Source organism: Neofelis nebulosa, chromosome 6 (genome assembly GCF_028018385.1).
Source record: "Neofelis nebulosa isolate mNeoNeb1 chromosome 6, mNeoNeb1.pri, whole genome shotgun sequence".
Taxonomy (NCBI): Eukaryota; Metazoa; Chordata; class Mammalia; order Carnivora; family Felidae; genus Neofelis; species Neofelis nebulosa.
The window spans coordinates 140,793,988-140,812,892 of NC_080787.1; the positions used below are offsets into that span (position 1 = coordinate 140,793,988).

The 18,905-nt window shown below is 39.4% G+C and overlaps 1 protein-coding gene across 21 annotated transcripts in view; it reads right to left on the bottom strand.

The window, feature by feature from the left end:
- The window catches only part of SYNE1 (spectrin repeat containing nuclear envelope protein 1), a 490,159-nt gene that overhangs the window by 137,788 nt on the left and 333,466 nt on the right, over nucleotides 1–18,905 (bottom strand). For 16 of the 21 annotated variants that reach the window (XM_058735689.1, XM_058735694.1, XM_058735678.1 and 13 more), the window contains 5 exons: nucleotides 16,543–16,749; nucleotides 14,464–14,637; nucleotides 11,526–11,717; nucleotides 4,126–4,260; nucleotides 3,085–3,194 (listed from right to left, as the gene is read on the bottom strand). In XM_058735689.1, coding sequence (XP_058591672.1) covers nucleotides 3,085–3,194; nucleotides 4,126–4,260; nucleotides 11,526–11,717; nucleotides 14,464–14,637; nucleotides 16,543–16,749 — 818 coding nt within the window. The remainder of the gene's footprint in view (nucleotides 1–3,084; nucleotides 3,195–4,125; nucleotides 4,261–11,525; nucleotides 11,718–14,463; nucleotides 14,638–16,542; nucleotides 16,750–18,905) is intronic. The other 5 variants (XM_058735681.1, XM_058735688.1, XM_058735687.1 and 2 more) reach the window with 3 other exon arrangements.

Genomic DNA, 18,905 nt, shown 5'->3' on the forward strand with positions numbered 1-18,905 from the left:
GATTTCTTTATTGTGATGTCTTTTGTAATGGCCTGTAATGCATCATTTTTAATTCATTTATATTTGCATAATAATTTAGTACAAAACCAGGGGATAGTAAATTTTTATATTGTTTTACTTAATCATTGACACATATAAAGTGCCACCAGCAAATCTGTCTTTGATTAGAACAAAGCCTTTCATTTCCCCTGAAAAATATTCTTTCCCTTTGATATTTATATTAATATCCAATTGAGTTTCCTTATCTTAGAAGGCCCCTCCATCAATGCTTCTGTATATCACGTCGTACTTATTCTTTACATATTAAATTTGTACCCATGAAGCAAGCCATGCCCCTCCCATTGGGGTTTTCTTACATAAACCAATTCATATATGATAGTCTTAGAAATCAGCTAATAAGTTAAAGTCTGAATACAAGTTTTATTTTCCCTAGCAATGTTATTTTGCTCTTTTAAAAAATACATATGTATTTTTTTGGTTTCTGGGTATTGCTTAATTTACATTTGTTTGTTTGTTTGTTTGGCTTATTTACCCAGAGGCTTGAAGTGCATGGCTGAACTGTAATCAAACAGACTGACTTTTCGAAAGATTTTGTATAAAACTTTAAAAATTTATAATCAGTCTGTAAAGTGCATCTTGTGTATAAAGGCAGTATTGCCCTGCAAATTTCTCTTTAAAATATTTTTGTATTTGAGACAGGAATTTATAGTTGTTTGTCTTTCACTTGGGCCCTTTCCAAAGCTAAAGGCCAAGGAAAGAAAAATATCATGGCAAGAAAGTTACAGAAGATTCCTACTTCTGCTTTTTGTGACTGTTCATATGATGAGGAGGCTATGTGTGAATGGGTTCTTTGTAAAAATATGATTTGGCAAAAATATTCAGAAAATTATGAAAGATGAATAAATGTTTTAGAAGAATTGGAAACAGAATAGAAAATGAAAAGTGAAGGCAAGTCTTGACTTAGAGTCAGCATGGAAGGAACAGCATTTCTCCTTTTGGATTTATACAGTCACATGTATTTATGGCTTTATCAGCATTTTTAAGCATGATAAACAATCAAGATTTTTAAAACTCCTTTATTATTTTAACACAATTTTTACAGTTTCAAGGGTATTTTAATGGAATTCCTGACTATCGATGTCATAATAGTTTCCATTTGTACTCTTTTAAATTGATATATATTAGTTTTATCAATATTTTTACTTTTTGTTTCATTTTTCTTTTCTCGAATGACATACTAATTCCTATATATTTTGTCATAATGTCTATTGCAATTGCCTTGTAGTTTGGTTTCTATCATTTTGCACGTGTAAATATACACATATATACATATAGTCAACACTGATGTTATATGTCAGTAACATTACATGAGCATTGACTAAACTGCAAAAAAAAAAAAAAAAAAAAAAAGACAAATCTCCAATTCTATCCTCTCCAAAGTCGGTTGGGTTTTTTTGTTTGTTTGTTTGTTTTGAGAGAGAGAAAGCTTGAGAGTGGGGGAGGGGCAGAGCCAGAGGGGGAGAGAGAGAATCCCAAAGGGGCTCCATACTATGGGCGCAAAGTGCCATGAGGGACTCGAACTCACAAATTGTGAGATCATGACCTGAACCCAAGTTGGATGCTTAACCAGCTGAGCCACCCAGGTGCCCCTCCAAAGTTGGTTTTGATAATCTACATTCTATAGTCTATTTTTTGCCCACACATGTACTATACATACAATTTTATAACATATTTTAACTTAGAATCACATACACATTTTCTGGTATTGTTATATAATTTTTTGTTCAGATTACATATGCATAAAATTTTTCCTAGGCTTTTTTATACTGGTAGGTATTTCCATCTTTTGTATTATTTGGTATTATAAATAATATTTCAAAAGTCATCTCCATAATATGTATTTCCCTCCTTTAGGTTATTTCCTCCAAATAAATGTTCAGAAACAACAACACTGGAGTCAGTGGAGTCAAAGCCAGTTGCCACATTATGGTTGCCAAAGGATACTACTTAATTATAACCTTTATAATTCATGAACACAGAGGTTTCACTGAAACTTACTTTTAATGTTTTGGATTTTAAACTTTCCATACATATTCTCTCAGTTGTATCTACTGCTTTCGTAACCCTTCTAAAATGGAGGTGGTCGATTATCACTCTAATCCTAGAGATGAGCAAACTGAAGTTCAGAGTTGAGTTACTTTTGCACAGTAACATCTGTAGAGCTGGTGTAAAACCCAGACCTGACTCAAAACGCAGGGAGATTTCAACTCTCTCTGCTTGTGGTTCCTTTTCCTTCCTGCCTTTTAAACCAGCATCTTCAAGTTGAAAATTCTCCAACTTCCTTAATTTTTCTTTTAACACTTTTCTGTGTATGAGACTTTCAGTCTCACATTCCAAACCAGTTCTCAAAACTCAATGACTTTCCATGTAGAAGTTATAGACACACATCATCAAGAAAAATCAAGACATTTAGAAGGCACATACATGCATGTATTTTTCAGAGTGATGCTGGGATAGACAAGTTCTTTTACAGAAAACACTTTTGCAGTTGGTTATAATCGTTGAGTTGGAAACACACTGGACCTGATTTTAGAATGCATTTCTTATTTGATTCTAAAAAATTAACTTAGGGTGCCTGGGTAGCTCAGTTGGTTAGGCGTCTGACTGTTGATTTTGGCTCAGATCACGATCTTGCATTTGTCAGATAAAGCCCCTGGCTCAGTGCCGAACCTGCTTAGGATTCTCTATCTCCCTCTATCCTTCTGCCCCTCCCCTGCTCATGCTCTCTCAAATCAACAAACTTTAAATAAATAAATAAATAATAAAAAATAAAATCATAAGCATCTTCTTTGGATAGACATGCTCAGCATCCTGGAAAGAGGGTAAACAAGTCGGCCATCAGCCATCATAATTACTAGCTACACTCACGCTGCACAGCAAAGGTTCTAAATGCAAGTAAATTTAATATCATAAAGTGAAAACAAAATGCCTAAATTTTCGCAGATGCTTAAAATAAAGTTTTGAGTGAGACGTTTACATTTCTTCCAATCAGGGCAAGTTGGGAGAAAGTGTTCTGAAACATACCCAATACCAGCAGAGGTCTCTGCAGCTGAGTGTTGGGTGAGAATTTCCTCTCCACGACTGGCTACTGACCGCAGGAGGCTCTTCTGCTCTGCTAATTCCTGTTCCAACTCCTGCTCAAGGAAAAGGAGAAATGAAAACATTAGGTACTTTGTGATTATTCCCTATAATCATGGTTCTATGTCTCGAAAATTCTCAGACAACTCCTGTAGTTAAGTTTACAAGTTTGGACGTTGCATAAAAGGTGTGGTTTAGATAAATGCACAAACATGCCTCCAAAATACTCTATACCTTTCTCTGACTTTGATAAAAGATATCCGAAAAATCCTGTGGGGGGGGGGGGGCGGGGGGAGGAAATCCGTGGGGGAAAAAAAAAAAGAAAAAAAGAAAAAAAATTCTGCTGGACAATGGCGCCCTCAAGTGGTGCACAATACTGCCTATTCTGACTGAGACAAATCCTTGAAATCCCCACTTCCTTGATAAATTGAACAATCAATAGATTTGTTTTGGTTTTTTACTACTTATGAAAAAATGTCTTTTCTGTTTGAGAAAATAAAAGATTTTGCTATGCCCCATAGCATAGCAATGAGAAGGTATCAATGAGAAATCATTCTTACTCAACAAAGCTTGTTTGTTTCATTATCCAATAATTTGCAATCCTATTTTGTGATGGTATCTACATAAAAGTGAAAAATAAATTGCGGTTTTAATAGAGTTTTAAAAAACATGTAACTCAGCCAATTCTCAAAGGCCTTCCTAAGATAGGCTCAAATTAGGGCAAAGGTGAAAATAGGGTAGGTAACCTTCATAAAGCAGATTATCATTGAGTCATGCGATTTGTAAACCTGAGCACAAGCTTTTCTTAAAGAAAAGGACCAACCACTCTAGTGCTCATAAGAAAGTACGCTGAAACAGTTAGCCAGGCCTCGTTTCTGTCCAAAGAGAAGATAAAGGGGGGCTTTGTGTTTAGTCCAGAAGTAACTTGTCCATCTAAAACATTTCTCTCAAGGTGTCTGCTTGGCAGAGAGGTCAGAAATGCTTTACTTTTTGTTGCTGGAGACTGCTCTGTCGCTGGTGGGCCCATGCAGTCCGTGCTTGGGCCAGCCATTCCTGGACACCGGGGCTCTGACTGGCGGTGAGGTCGGCGTGGCTCTCCTCCTTCTCTTGGGCTGTTCCCTGCTTTTAATGAGGCAGAATCCAAGAGTCATACTCCCCACAGAAAAACCTTAACCAAATGGAGTAAATGCTACTTTAGTGTGGTCTGTATAATGATACCCAAGTAGATCCATTCGGACATGAAACCACAGTGGAAAAAAAAAAAAAAAAAGGTAACACAAAACCCATTGGATTTATGGTATTTGCAGAAAGGAGAACAATAAATAGATGATTATACTCAAATGTTTGAGGGGGAAACTGTCTACTTAGAGGCTAGGCTTTTTAGCTGACTGATGTGGTCGCCAGATATTCCAGGATGTTTTCCATGAGAATATAACTCTAGATCTCACTTCCTCTACTGTCACCACCCAGACCAGACCCCACTGTCATCTGGTGCCACTGGTGGCTTGGATAATGTTTGGCTAAAGGAGAAAGACAGGAGTAATTCCTCATTACCTAGGCAAGAGTTCGTCTTTCCTGCTTGATTATTCTGATGGAATTTGAAAGGCCCTCTAATAGTGCATTACCAGGATGGCATCAGTTCAGAACGAGAGCCTTTCTCCTCACATGTATGTATATGTCAGAGGATAAATTACACAATCTTCATATAACTCATTCACTAACTACTTATTACATAAGCATGTGCTGTGTGTCAGCCACTGTTCTAGGCATATTCTGCCAAGAAGCCAGACAAGGGCCCTGCTGGGGAGACAGACAATAAACAAACAAGGTAAGTTAAGAGCTGCAAAGAACATGAAACTAGAAAGTCTGGGTGGCTCTGTCAGTTAAGCGTCCAACTCTTGGTTTCAGCTCAGGTCATGGTCTCATAGTTCATGAGTTTGAGCCCCGCATCAGGCTCTGCACTGACAGCACAGAGTCTCCTTGGGATTCTCTCTCTCTCTCTCTCTCTCTCTCTCTCTCTCTCTCTCTCTCTCTCTCCCCCTCACTCTCTGCCCCTCCCCCACTTGCACTGTCTCTGTCTCTCTCCAAATAAATAAATAAACATACAAAAAAGGGTGGCGGCGGGGTGAGGGGGGCGGCGGAGAAAGAATGTGAAGGGGAAGGTTTCCTAGGCTGGTCAGGGAAAACATCTGGAGAAGAGACAACTGCACTGAGCCCTGAATGATGAGAAACCGCCTGCCTGGCAAAGACCTAGGTGAAGTGGAGGGCCCTCCAGGCAGAGGGAACAGCGGGAGCAAAGACCATGACGGGAAAGAAATCTGGCATCTCAAAGACAGCAAGCCAGTGAAGGGGCCAGTGTGGCTGGAGTGTGAGGGCAGAGAAAGACAGTTTATAGGTGGCTTCCACAGAGGCGCAGTCCTGCTCTCCGGCTCCAGACCTTGGGATCTTCACTATCAAATCTGACCAAAGAATGGCACCTGGCCGCTCCAGTCATCCAACGTGACTTCTCACAAAGACCCTTCTCTTCGTCTTATTTTCATAATTCTACACTAAATCTTCAGGGAAATACATGGAGTTGTTTACCGTTCTGTCTTCTTCATTAGAATTTTACGATTAAATTGCAAAGTGTTTGAGATAATGTGGAGATCATGAACTTTGCCATGTTGGTATCGCTTCTTGAAGTACAGTGAATGCACAGAAACTGTGAACCCCACAGGTAATATTATAATCTTCTCCCAGATTCTGAGCCACCTTAGCTCACAGCTAACTTCCTTTCCTTTAAGATGATCCATCTTCCCAGCAAGAGATTATGGCTCATACAGAACAGTGGGGATGCCATTGGTCTAAAGTATGCAATTTGCATTTCACAGGACCTTCAGAATGGGAGACCAGTGACACTCAGTTTAGTATATATCCCACTCCCCCAGGAATGCCTCGTACAGATAAACAGTGATTTTCCTGAAGGTGGGAGGTATGGGGTGCATGGGCACTCTTCAGCACTGAAGCCTGTAAATTTCTGCATGAAACAGATTCTCTCCCATCTGAGAATGCACCATATACCCAACATAAACTCTGCAAGATCCTGGCTCTTCTGGTAAGGATGAAATAGCAGGTCAAGAGGGACCTGCAGAGAATGACCCCAAGGAAGTCAGTGTACCAGGCTGAAAGCTGTCCCCAGTGAGACCTGTCCCAGCTGACAAAACAGTGGTCATGGCCACGATCTGCTGACTCTTGTGGGACCCACTCACTTCGCCTCTGCTTTGCTCTTTAGCAAAGGTTTGTTTTCAAAGTCCAGCCTGGAGACTCATGTGGTGAGTTCTTTAGGGGCACCACCTCACCCTTCTACGCAGGTTACTCTTGTCCAACTGAGAGATTTTTTTTTTTTTTCCAATTGCTCACACCAAATTTCTGCTTGGAAAAATGACAACTGAAATGTTAGAGCTTAAGAACAGCTTAACTACTTTTACATGCGCAGACACATATTCAGAATCTAAGATTTAAAATCTAAGAGGAGTCGTATTTCACTAATTGAATCCACAGCTTTAGAGAAACAAAAATTAAGAAGCATCAAAAGCAGATGTTAGGATGTATTTTCTATGTGGTTTGGTTCCGTTTTTCAGCTAGTAAATTTTTCTTTGACTGATTCAGTCATTTTGAAACATAAGACTTGGACCACAGGAAACAAAAAATGATTAAGAATACAGTTCAAATTTCATTCCCTTTCCCCTTGGGATGAGAAGGCACTGACAGAAGGAATAGAATAATGGTAATTATGTGCTAGAAGGTTTGATAACCCGTCATCTCTCCTACTTAGGAAATAGGAAGTAAGGCAGCCTGTCACCAGAGTTCCCCTAGGGTGGGGCTACATAAGCTGTTTAATTTGGAAATACTAGAAAAGTAATCACTTTTGCCAGGAACATTCTTTAGAAGATTAGTGAGGATTGGAAATGCTAAACATTAAATAAGACATTTCTTTATAAAGCATTTCATTTTTTATACTGGGTAAACTTTCTGCTCCTTCAAAAGCTGATAATGTTGAAAATAACTTAAACTTTTTATGAGGAAAGATACCACGTAATTTAGGAGACAGCATTACATGCCCTTACGTCTATGTCCCTTCACAAAGAGAAGGAACCTATTTGGGGTAGGTGGGGAACTAAAGGGACTGGTTATTCTTTGATACATACAGAAGTCCAATTAGTTAAAAATATGGTCATGACAGATATGACCATTTTGTAGGCAAGTGGCACTGAGAAATGGTGTGCTTATGGGCACACAACTCCAGCCATCTTGAATCACGCAAACCCTGAGTGGAGGGTACAACCTCACCGACATCTACGTTCAATGGAAGATTTTTTTCCCCCAATCAACATTCGTTAATTTCAGATCAACTCTGAATTTTGAAGGCAAATGATCCTTCTCATGGTAATAATAATGTAAACAGGGCTCCTGTTATTCCTACAGTTGGAAAAATAATCTCTTCAAATGGCTCTAATTGTAAAAAAAGGAAAATCAGTATTTTCTATGCTGGAAACTCATTAGACTAAAGATGAGGGAATTCATAGATACTTAAAAACAAACAATAATCAGTTTCAATTCAGTGAAACGCTACCACATTTTCCAGTATTTATACTTTTTATAGCAGTATCCTCAGCAAATCCTTCCACTCGTGGGCAAAGACAGGATCTTACTCAGTATGAAGAATCCCCGTGGCCATGGGAAGGATCTGCTGGGTGTGAGTACCCAGGCTTTCAGGGAGCTCAGCCCTGCCCTGCGCTATCTCAAACTTAACTTTTCAGCATGTCAGGAGTTCCTTTCCTCCCAAAGGATGTGGTTGTTGTTAATTATTATAGTCACTGCTATTTGAGCACTTACTGTGAGCCTTACTTGCATTAAAATCCTCAGAATTTTAAAAGCTGAATACGATAAAAAAAATTTTAATGTTTATTTATTTTTGAGAGAGAGAGAGGGAGACAGAGAGTGAACAGGGGAGGGCAGAGAGGGAGGGAGACACAGAATCCGAAGGAGGCTCCAGGTCTGAGCTGTCAGCACAGAGCCCGACGTGGGGCTCAAACTCACAAACCATGAGATCATGACCTGAGCTGAAGTCAGATGCTTAATCGACTGAGCCACCTAGGAGCCCCTGAATACATGATTAAGATCCCTATTTTACAGATGAGAAACTGATTTGTAAGAAAACTGATCTGTCAGAAAGGTTGAGGCCAAGTTCAAGCATCTTGCCCTAGGTCACCTGTTTGACTGCTGGTGGTATACCAGGATGGGAAGACTGAAAGAATAGCCCCAAAGTGATGGTCTAAGAACTTAGTCCGACTTCTTTTTGGCACTAAGTTTTAAAATTAAGTGGAGATGTTTTAGATATAAATCCAAATGTCCCTTGTCTGGAAGGTCTAGCAATGCTGCTTGTAAACTCTTATATGACAATAGTTGGAGCTCAGTAACTGCTGCTTCTCTGACATGAGACCAGCTTGCCAAGCTTCTGACCAGGCCTGCTTTGCTCATTTATATTCCCTTCCCAGGCCTTGAGGCCCTGGAATTTGTGCCCTTATCCTCCCACCCCCACCCCGACAACCCCCTTTTAATACTGACCTGTGCCACCTGCGTATCAGGTTGTCCCTTCCCTTCCTCCCTGCCTCTAGGGGTAGGGCACAATCACAGCCTTCTAAATAATAACTATTACCAGATGTGAAACCTTGAAGTCTCTCCCTCTGATTTGGTTCCTTTAGAAGTCAAGTTCATTTATATACCACCATTAGGGGGGGAAAAAAAAGCATTATGTATTAGATCAGTAATACTTTTTAATAAAACCAAGCATATTACTATAAACTTTTACAGTTAGAAAAGCATTCTCATTCTGTTCAATTTTAATATTTTTAGTTTTTAATTAATTTTTTGAAATTTGCATATTCCCTACTCCCTAATTTGAATATTTTTAATGCTTTACTTTTTTTTGCTTTAATCTATAAAGTCAGATTGCACATTTTGGTTTTATTTATTTATTTATTTTTGAGAGAGAGAGAGAGAGAGAGAGAGCGAGCATGCTAGCAGGGCGAGAGGGGCAGAGGGGGAGAAAGGGGGAGAGGGGGAGAGGGGGAGAGAGAGAGAGAGAGAGAGAGAGAGAGAGAGAGAGAGAGAATCTTAAGCAAGCTCTAGGCTCAGCACAGAGCCAGACCCTGGGCTCAATGCAGGGCTCAATCCCACGACCCTTGGATCATGACCTGAGCCCAAACCAAGAGTCCAATGCTCAACTGACTGAGCCATCCAGGGGCCCCGCATGTACATTTTTAAGTATGTAAATTTAAGGTGAAAAGCTGTATTTCATCTTTGTTTGCATTTATTTAACCAATGTTTAACCAAATATATTTTCATTAGTTCATTGGCCATTTGTATTTCTCCTCATTTGAATGGTCCCTTCCTACTTTTGCCCATATTTCTATTCTGTGACCTCTTCTTACTGATTTGCAAAAGATTTGTAGAAATTAAGGGAATTAATTCTTTGTCATGTGATTTATACAGTTTCTTCTCTATTTGTCTGTGTCTTTTCATTTAGTTCCATTTTTCTGGTCATACAGAACTGTTTCATTTTTCATTTTGGTCCTACAGAAACTAAAATCCCGGGTTTGGGGCATACTGGCAAAGATCCTTCCCATCCTAAGATTTTTTTTTTTTTTAAATACCCATATATCCAGAACTTTTCAGGTTTAAATACTTGGTACCTCTGTGATGCTTTTTTTTTTCTTCCTGTAAAGAATGGGATAAAACATCGATTTTATCATATTTCAAGTGGTTCACCTATTGCTTTAATGTTACCTTTACCATAATCAATTTTCCTTAAATACTGGGGTCTCTTTTTGGAATATTTATTCTGTAATATTTTTTGTTCATCTATTTATGGGGCTGATGTCAAACTATTCTAATTATTGTAATATCGTACTTTGATATATGGTAAGATTAAATTAGCTGCTCCTAACTCTTCAGTTTTGGAATATTACGGTTATTTTCACATTTATTGTATTCCAGGTAAACCTGGAATCATTTTCTCACATTTTGTATCCTTGTGTTACAATCCAAAAACATAGTATTTTAGTTAAGAATAACTTAAACTTAGGGATTCTGAGTCACTCAGTTGGTTAAGCATGTGACTCTGGATTTTGGCTCAGGTCATGATCTCACAGATTGGGTTCCATGCTGGCACAGCAGAGCCTGCTTGGGATTCTTTCTCTACCTCTGTCTCTGCCCCTCCCGTTCTCAAATGTGCATGCATTTTCTCTCAAAAATAAAATAAATAAACATTAAAAAGAAAAAAAAGAATTTTTAGGTATGGGTGGTAAAGAGTAGATATTGGGGGGAAAATTATTCAACCACTTAAAGGTTGAAAAGAAGAAAAAAAGAATAGAAAGAGGAGAACAAAAACCAAAACCAAAAAGTAAGCTAATAGAAGTCTACACATATCAGTAATCACAGTAAATTTAAATGAACTAACCCTGTCCTTTAAAAGACAGAGATTTTCTGATTAGATAAATGTTTAAAACCAACAAAGTATAGCCAAATGTTTTCTTACGAAGCAAATCTAAAACCTAAGGACGCTGAAAGGTGAGATCAAAGGAAAGTTAAAGGATATACTAGGCAAATATTATCCCCCAAAAGCTCCAGTGATATAAAATGAAAATCACTATTAGGGAACAATAAGGTCACTACATGAGAGTAAAAATGTTTAATTCACCTGGAATATATGACAATGTTAGAGGTATGAGCCCTAAATTAAAAAGTCTGAGTATTTCTGAAAAGTAGAATGTAGGAGAATGAAAGAAACATGGAAAAAATGTTATTAAATATCTTAATCTATGACCTATGTTTAAATACTTTTTAAAAAAGTGTAGTTGTGGGGCACCTGGATGGCTCAGTCGGTTAAGCATCAGACTTCAGTTCAGGTCATGATTTTGCAGTTTGTGAGTTCGAGCCCCACGTCGGGCTCTGTGCTGACAGCTCAGAGCCTGAAGCCTGCTTCAGATTCTGTGTCTCCCTCTCTCTCTGCCCCTCCCCTGCTCACACACACTCTCTCTCTCTCAAAAATAAACAAACATTTAAAAACAAATTTTTTTAATAGCATAGCTGCTAAATTTGGGTATTTGTTTTCATTTTCTTTTGTTTTCCTATCCTGCAATCTTCAGGTATACAGATTCAAACAGTCCTTACAAAACCTATTGGAAAACCTATGCCAAAGTTGGTGGAAGGTGAAAGTGTACCTAAGTATGCATCATTCCCCAGCTCTCGCTTGAGGGACCCCAGGCTGGGGAAGGCAGGCAGCAGTGAGCCAGGACTGGGAGATGCTGTGGCCCTGTCCTACTGTGGGTGGCTGGAGCCCTCACCTGCATGAGGAGCTGTTTGTCATGTAGGGCTCTCTGCAGCTCCAGGAGGCTGCCCTTGAGGGTTCTCAGCTTCACGGCCAGCTGCTCTGCCTCCTCCTTGGTGTGGGCCTTGCCCTCCAGCAGCAGGTTGTCATTGTGGACCGACAGCTCCGATAGGGCCACCACCTTCTGCTCGATTTCCACTAGCATGTTCTGGAATGACAGAAATATGGATGAAATTCATGCATCCCGCCAGCCGCTGCAAACGTTGTTTCTCAAAGATAAACATCACACTTCCTGTCACCAAAAGAAGAGGACTTCATGGTTTTTTCCTACTTTTCTGACAGACCTGAAGAGTAGTTACAGATTTTTAAAGATTCCTTGAGCTTCCTAATATTTCTCTCCTTTAAGATTAGATACTATATAGTGGAAAACATATTGGAAAAGTACCAGGAAAGCATGGATAAGGAGAAAAGACCATTCCTTAGTGTTATCCCATTATTATAACTATGTTATTATTTTAGTGTAAGACTGTGACGCTTATGACTATTAGCAGTAAAGACATCATATGATCAACACTTTCTTGTCAGTTTAAAGATGATTCTCTCTTTTAAGACATTGCTTCTTTGTGGTTTTTTTTTTCTGTTTCCTTTTCAGATTGGCTTTTATTTCTTGGTTTTCAATGTGTTTTGTATATAATGTATTTTTAAGCTTACATTTCTAAAAGTTTTTGTAAGAATTTTACTTTCACTTTCTGTGACAACTCTTGAGGGCTTGCCTTTTCTTCTCAAATAGAAGCTAAATCCCAAGAAGGAGCAAAATAGTCTCCCTTCCTCCAAGGTAAGATTTAAAACAAAAACTATCACCCATTTTGCCCTCTCCCACAGCCACCGTCAATCCCCCGTTTGTTCTCTGTATTTAAAAGTTTCCTACGGTTTGCCTCCCTCTGTCTTTGGAAAATGGGTGATGGGCATCGAGGAGGGCACTTGTTGGGATGAGCGCTGGGTGTTGTATGTAAGTGATGAACCATGGGAATCTATCCCAAAGACCAAGAGCATACTCTACACATTGTATGTTAGCCAATTTGACAATAAATTACATAAAAAAAAAACCCCAAAGAATAAAATTTGAATGGAAATAAAATAAAACTAAAACAAGAACAAAATAAAAACATCAAAGCTAAATCAGTAACAGCCATTTTATTTTCTACACAAATCATTCTGTTCTTATATTCCTTAACTCTCTAATTATATGCAAGTAAATAATTTATTAATGAGGAAAGATATTTTATTTCCTTATGCAAAATCAGAAAAACTGCCACCACCTTTTAAGAATATAGGCTTGAACCAAATAACTAGAACTAAGTGGAAGTGTGAAATGTTTAATGAAATGGGGTTTAAAGGATGATTTCCTAAAGATTATTTTTGAGAAACTAATATAATTCTACGAAGGACAGACTTTTCCATTAGGTCGAGTTACCACAATGCTGAGGGCTCATGATACTTTTAGAGGCCCAACAAAAATCTTAATTTTAATTTCTTTTAAAATCAGAAGAGAAAAATGAATAAAATAATGAATATGTAACAATGAATCCACCCTGGCTCATATTAGTCTTTGTACCAAGGCAGTTATAAAAATAAAATATTTAGCACTTTTATAGAGGCAGAGCCCACAGAAGCAAAGTGTCGAGGGTCCCAAAAGTCATAATGTGACCCTAGTAATAGCCACAGTTGTAATTACACAACTGGCTTAAACACCAGATTTTAACTGAGTGAGGAACTGTTGGGTACTTGTGTGGTTCCATTTACTTCTGGTTTCTAAAAATGTCGTCAAAATACCATTTGAATACTTCATAAGTATCCTGAAATATATTAACTGAATTGTGGACTTTACACACAGCTATAAAAATAGAGACATCCAAAAGGGAGAGGTGGGAGTCATGGTAAAACATAATTTTGGAATGCTAGTTAGTACATGTGCTAATTTTAAGCACTAGAAGGGAGTGCTAAAAATGGATGTTTCTTTTCAGCAAGGAAACTTTAGAAAAGATGATCTAAAGAATAGAAAACATTTACATGTGGTCCTCTATTCTCTGTCATCAAGGCAGAGAATAACAATGCTTTGAATACACATAGATAAGTTGCCTGAAAAATATAAAAATCCAAGTTCTAATGATCAATAATCACAGTAAATCCCAAATCACTAAAGGAATGATCAAAGTAGCGTGCTACACGTTAAGAAAAAAAGATAGTGTTCACTAACAATGTTTGCATATTTTCTGATTGCAATTAGGAGAAATATCAAGTCACCCATACTGTTGTCCAAGTAATATATCAGAATTAGAACCAAAATTGCAGTAGAGCACCTAGGAACACCCTTGCTGTGTTGATCCACAGTCTGATTGGCTGATACTAATTCTTTTCATTGGGCTTGTATTCTTTACTAGCCACTAAATATAGATACCATAAGTATTTTGGGTATTTATGGTCTTTAAAAAAAATGTCCTTTAGGAAGCTGAAGTTAAACTTTTTTTAATGTTTTACTTATTTTTGAGACAGAGAGATATGAAGGGACAGAGACAGGAGACACAGAATCTGAAGGAGGCTCCAGGCTCTGAGCTGTCAGCACAGAGCCTAATGCAGGGCTGGAACTCACAAACCACCAGATCATGACCTGAGCCAGTCAGAAGCTTAACCCACTGAGCCACCTGGGTGCCCCGAAGCTGAAAATTTTCTAAAGAGTAGATACTACTGGCAAAATTTTCCAAAAGACTAAGTCCAATTTTGGATTTCATTTAAGCTTTTATAAGGTATTGTTTTTCTACTCTAAACATACAAAAGATATGGATTGTGAAAAAAAAAATCACACATCCATACCAAGTCTTTTTCCTATTACGTTTTCTGTGCTTAAACAAAGTACTTGGTGCTGTTGGAGTATCTCCTCCAGACCATTTTTGTACCTGGCAATCCACCAGCTGGGCTTCCATGTCCATAGGCTCCTGGGCTGTACCCAGTGCGGTGTCCAGAGTGGCCTTGGTGCTCAGGAGCCAGTGGTCCAGCTCGTCGGCTTCACAGCGGTACCTCTGCAGGGCCTGCTCCTGTCTCTGTTCCTCAAGCTGATCATTTAACTTCTCCTAATGAATTAAGTAGAATGTGACATAGATCACTGAGAGGTACAGTCGTTAGGGTTCAACACAATAGAACCAGGTTCTTAGCCCCAATTGCTCATCAGAATCCCGTGTGAAACTTAAAAACGCAAAACAAAACAAAACAAAACAAAACAAACATGCTTAGGCCACATCTCAGAGCAATAAATGAGAATTTCTGGAAGTGAGTCTCAGGATTAGTATTTTGATAAAGCTTTTCCGACGATTCTCATGTGCGCCTAAAGGTTCAGGTAAGATTAAGGTTAGGTGTCTTATGTAATATACCTACAGGGCTGGGCAAATAACACGAATAATGGAAACGGACCAAGCATTAGAACAAAACAATGGCATAAGGCGGTAAACAGCAATAGATACGTTACCACAGTGTCTGGGGAACTGTAAGGAGTGGCGGGGACAGTGGCAAGCATGGTCAGGGCACCAGCACACAGCTTAAAGCAAGTCACCCCCTACAGGAAGGGGGGGGGGTGTTTCAGGGGACAAGTTTCTTGAGTGAAGACAGAAATTCAAATTTTTTGGTTACATCTCTGGGTTTTCTCACTGATGGCAAATAATTCATATTTAAGAAAAAAAAAATCCAAGCCAATCACTTCATTTTAAAACTCCACACAGATTTCCTAGAGTGATGAGGGAGAATATTAATGAGTTAAAAAAGGAATTCTTAAGGCAAGTACTCTAAACACCTTATTTTAAAAATTAGTTCCTTCATGACTTACTACTGTTGTTATTTTTTTTTATAAGAGTTTTTGGTCTGTTCCACATTTTTTTTTTTAACATTTATTTATTTTTGAGAGACACAGAGAGACAGAGCATGAGCAGGGGAGGGGCAGAGAGAGAGGGAGACACAGAATCTGGAACCATGCTCCAGGCTCCGAGCTGTCAGCACTGAGCCCGACGTGGGGCTCGAACTCCCGAATCGCGAGATCATGACCTGAGTCAAAGTCGAATGCTTAACGACCAAGCCACCCAGGCGCCCCTGTTGTTATTTTTTAAATTAAAATTTTATTGAATAGTTGAAAACGGAGATTAAATAAAGCTGACACATTGATTTTAAATGTCTCCCAAACAAAAAATATACAAATACATGATTTGATGAATCTTATAATAGGTAAAACTGGAAAGAGCCTATACACTCCAACAACAGGTCCGTGTTCTACTGAATTACAGCATAACCAGCAGATAAAAAAACACAATGTTAAGTCCATTTAATAAGAAATGTATTGAGAACTGATTATGTGCCAGAGAAGCTATTTGACCCTGAAGATACAAGGAGAGAGACACTCTAAATGTCCTTAAAGAGGTCTCTTGTCTAATCTAATTTATAGGAGCCACAACATGAACATCATGTGTGTTCAGGACCAGGAATTACAAGGGAACAAAGAAAAAGCAAAATAACTTATTTTTTAACCCATGTTATTGTTACCAAAATTTATCTATTAAATAATGTTGAAGTAACACGAGAACCAGAATTGCAAAACTATTTTCATGAACTAACGCGCTCAAATTGGCTAAGAATGACTAAGGATTTATTCTTCAGGGTATTAGTAATACGACTCATAAAATGCTTTTTATTCAAACATAGCAAACCCTTATGCAAACCTTTTACAATTACTCTTCACAAGGCTCATGTCTACCAAGTTTTCCTTTACGCATTCTCAATTTTTCATGCTGAAATGAGTCAGAAAGTGGTGAAAAGACACATTCATGGCTGTCCACTCAGTGCTCTATTCATGAGACCCTCCTTGAGACACACACAATACCAGCTTCTTCTGAGTGGGAAACTATAAAAATGTAGATCACGTAAAAAACCCGCATGCTTGGCAACACAACTTGAAGAGTTAATTTGGACGCGAGCGGCACCTTCAGGGTTGTTACCTCCAAAAGCTGTCGCTTCCCTGACGCCATCATCTTGATGGTGGACATCCGCTCGGCTAAGACGGTGAGTGTGGACTGCAAGGCCAGCTGTTCCGCGGGGTCGGACTCGGGAGACTGGGACACCAGCTCCTCCGCCAGAGACGACTGGAGCTCACTGATCTCCTCTTGAAGCATGAGAATCTCATCCATCAGTGCCTGTGGAGAAGACTGTGGAATCACACTCCTGTATGTACTTTTTTGGACTGAGGCATCGTGTCATTAGCTGAGTCTCACATCGGTTGAGATTAATGAAGATAATTCACATGGAAGTCCTTTAACCAGCAAACAGGTTCCGAAATGAAAGGACTGGAATGAATGCCAGGCAGTTTCCGGTTTCAAAACCATTGTGTCACTAACGTAAATGAATTTGAACGAGTTCGTCAATCCTTCTGGCTTTCACTGGGCTCATCTGCAGTCCGGGAGGGGAGCTTGCTCAGTGTGAGTCTGAGTCTATGACTCTGTATTGAAAGCCGAATTCATTACTTTCTTCCTCAACACGATTTTTCCCACTCCAAATTTCCCCCAAGTCTGAGCAACAACACTGCGCTTTAACCCAAAGCTCACATTACACAAGACCAGGGCGATCGGTCACCTGTTTCTATGTTCTCACCCTCTCCTCACTTTCGCCTGCTCTTCCCGGCTCTAAAACCTGAAGTTTCTCAGCTAACTTCCAGGTCCCTCTTTTCTCTCCTCGCAGTCTCTCCCGGGGCTGGGGGGCTGGGGGGGTGTCCATCCCTGAGGCTTCAAATGTTTTCTAACCCTGAAGGCTCCCAGGGTCATGTTCCTAACCCAAATATCTGTCCTAAATTTTAGGGTTTATACTCGACACACACATTTCACGGGTATCTCCAGCATATTACGTGTAAAGCCTGCTTCCTCCTCTGTCTTCCTCACCTCACTGAAAGCTAACACCCTCTCACTGTTCAAGTTCAAGACCTAGGAGTCACGCCTCACACCTCCTCTCCTTCCCTCACCATATCCAATCTCACACCAAGTCCTGCACTATGGATCCGATGTGTCGCCTCTGCCCCAGCCCAAGTCAGAGCCAACTCTCTTACCTGAATGGCTCTAATGGTCTCCTGGTTGGCCTACCTGCTTACAGGCTTACCTGGTCTCTCCAGTCCACTCTGCACAAAGCAACTGGGGTGAGCTTTTAAAAAGCTCTCACTTTCCGGCTTTTAAAAACTTAGTGGCTTATTGCCCGTAAGATAAGGGCCAAACTCCTTATCTTACCTGTATGTCTCACCACTTTCTGCCATTGTACCACACCCCCTTCTCCCTCGTTACATTCCTCCCTTTTGCCCTCAGTCCAGGACCTCCAGCTCTTTCTGGCAAATACCACGCTAATTTCTTTATTCATATCCATCACAATTATATACATGGTTTTTATTTCTCATTTTTTTTGGTATGTTATGACTCGTTCTTTAACTGGAATCTTGACGGGAGAAATTCTTACGTAGGATTTGAATGCCGTGTTAGAAAAAACAGGTCCTACCACAGGAGGGGCCACCGGGATGTCAAGTAAAGAAACACAGGCTTTATATTTACTGATATTTCATAGTTTCCGATGTACCTGCACTTACATATTTCACAGCTCTGCCACAGGACCGTAGGCTTCAGTGCAAGCCCGGTGCCTCCTGACCGTGGGCTCTCAATAAATATTTTAAAACAAAATAACAAAAACCCCTTCTCGTCTCCTAATATTAAGTGTCATCATATACAGTTGATTTTTTTTAATAAACAACTATATTGAAGTCATTCTATATATCTAGAAAAGTGCACAGACCCTAAGTGTAGAGCTCTATAAATTTTCACAAACTGCACATACCCACTCCTGCCACTCAGATCGAGAAACAGAACATTCCCAGGACTCTACAATCTCTTCTAATCTCCTCCCTGTTACTACCTCCCTCTTTGCCAAAGATCACCACAGTGTTACCTGTAAACATCATAGGTTACTTTGGCCTCTTTTTGAGCTCTATAAAAATGGAATCATACCTGAAGTACTTTCCTGTCTGGCTTTTTTCCCTCCCTGTCATGGTTGTGAAAGGTACGCATGTTGATGATGATCATTTTTATCATTGCGTAGCATTCCACTGTCACCTGGTTTGTGGATCCTTTCCGGTGCAGCCTTTCTAGTGGGTTCATGGTAGTACCTCACTGTAATTTTAATTTGCATTTCCCTGATGACTAGTGAGATTGAGCACTTGTTTTTTAATGTTTTTTTAATGTTTATTTATTTTTGAGAGAGAGAGACAGAGCATGAGCAGGGTAGGGGGTCGAGACAGAGGGAGACACAGAATCTGAAGCAGGCTCCAGGTTCT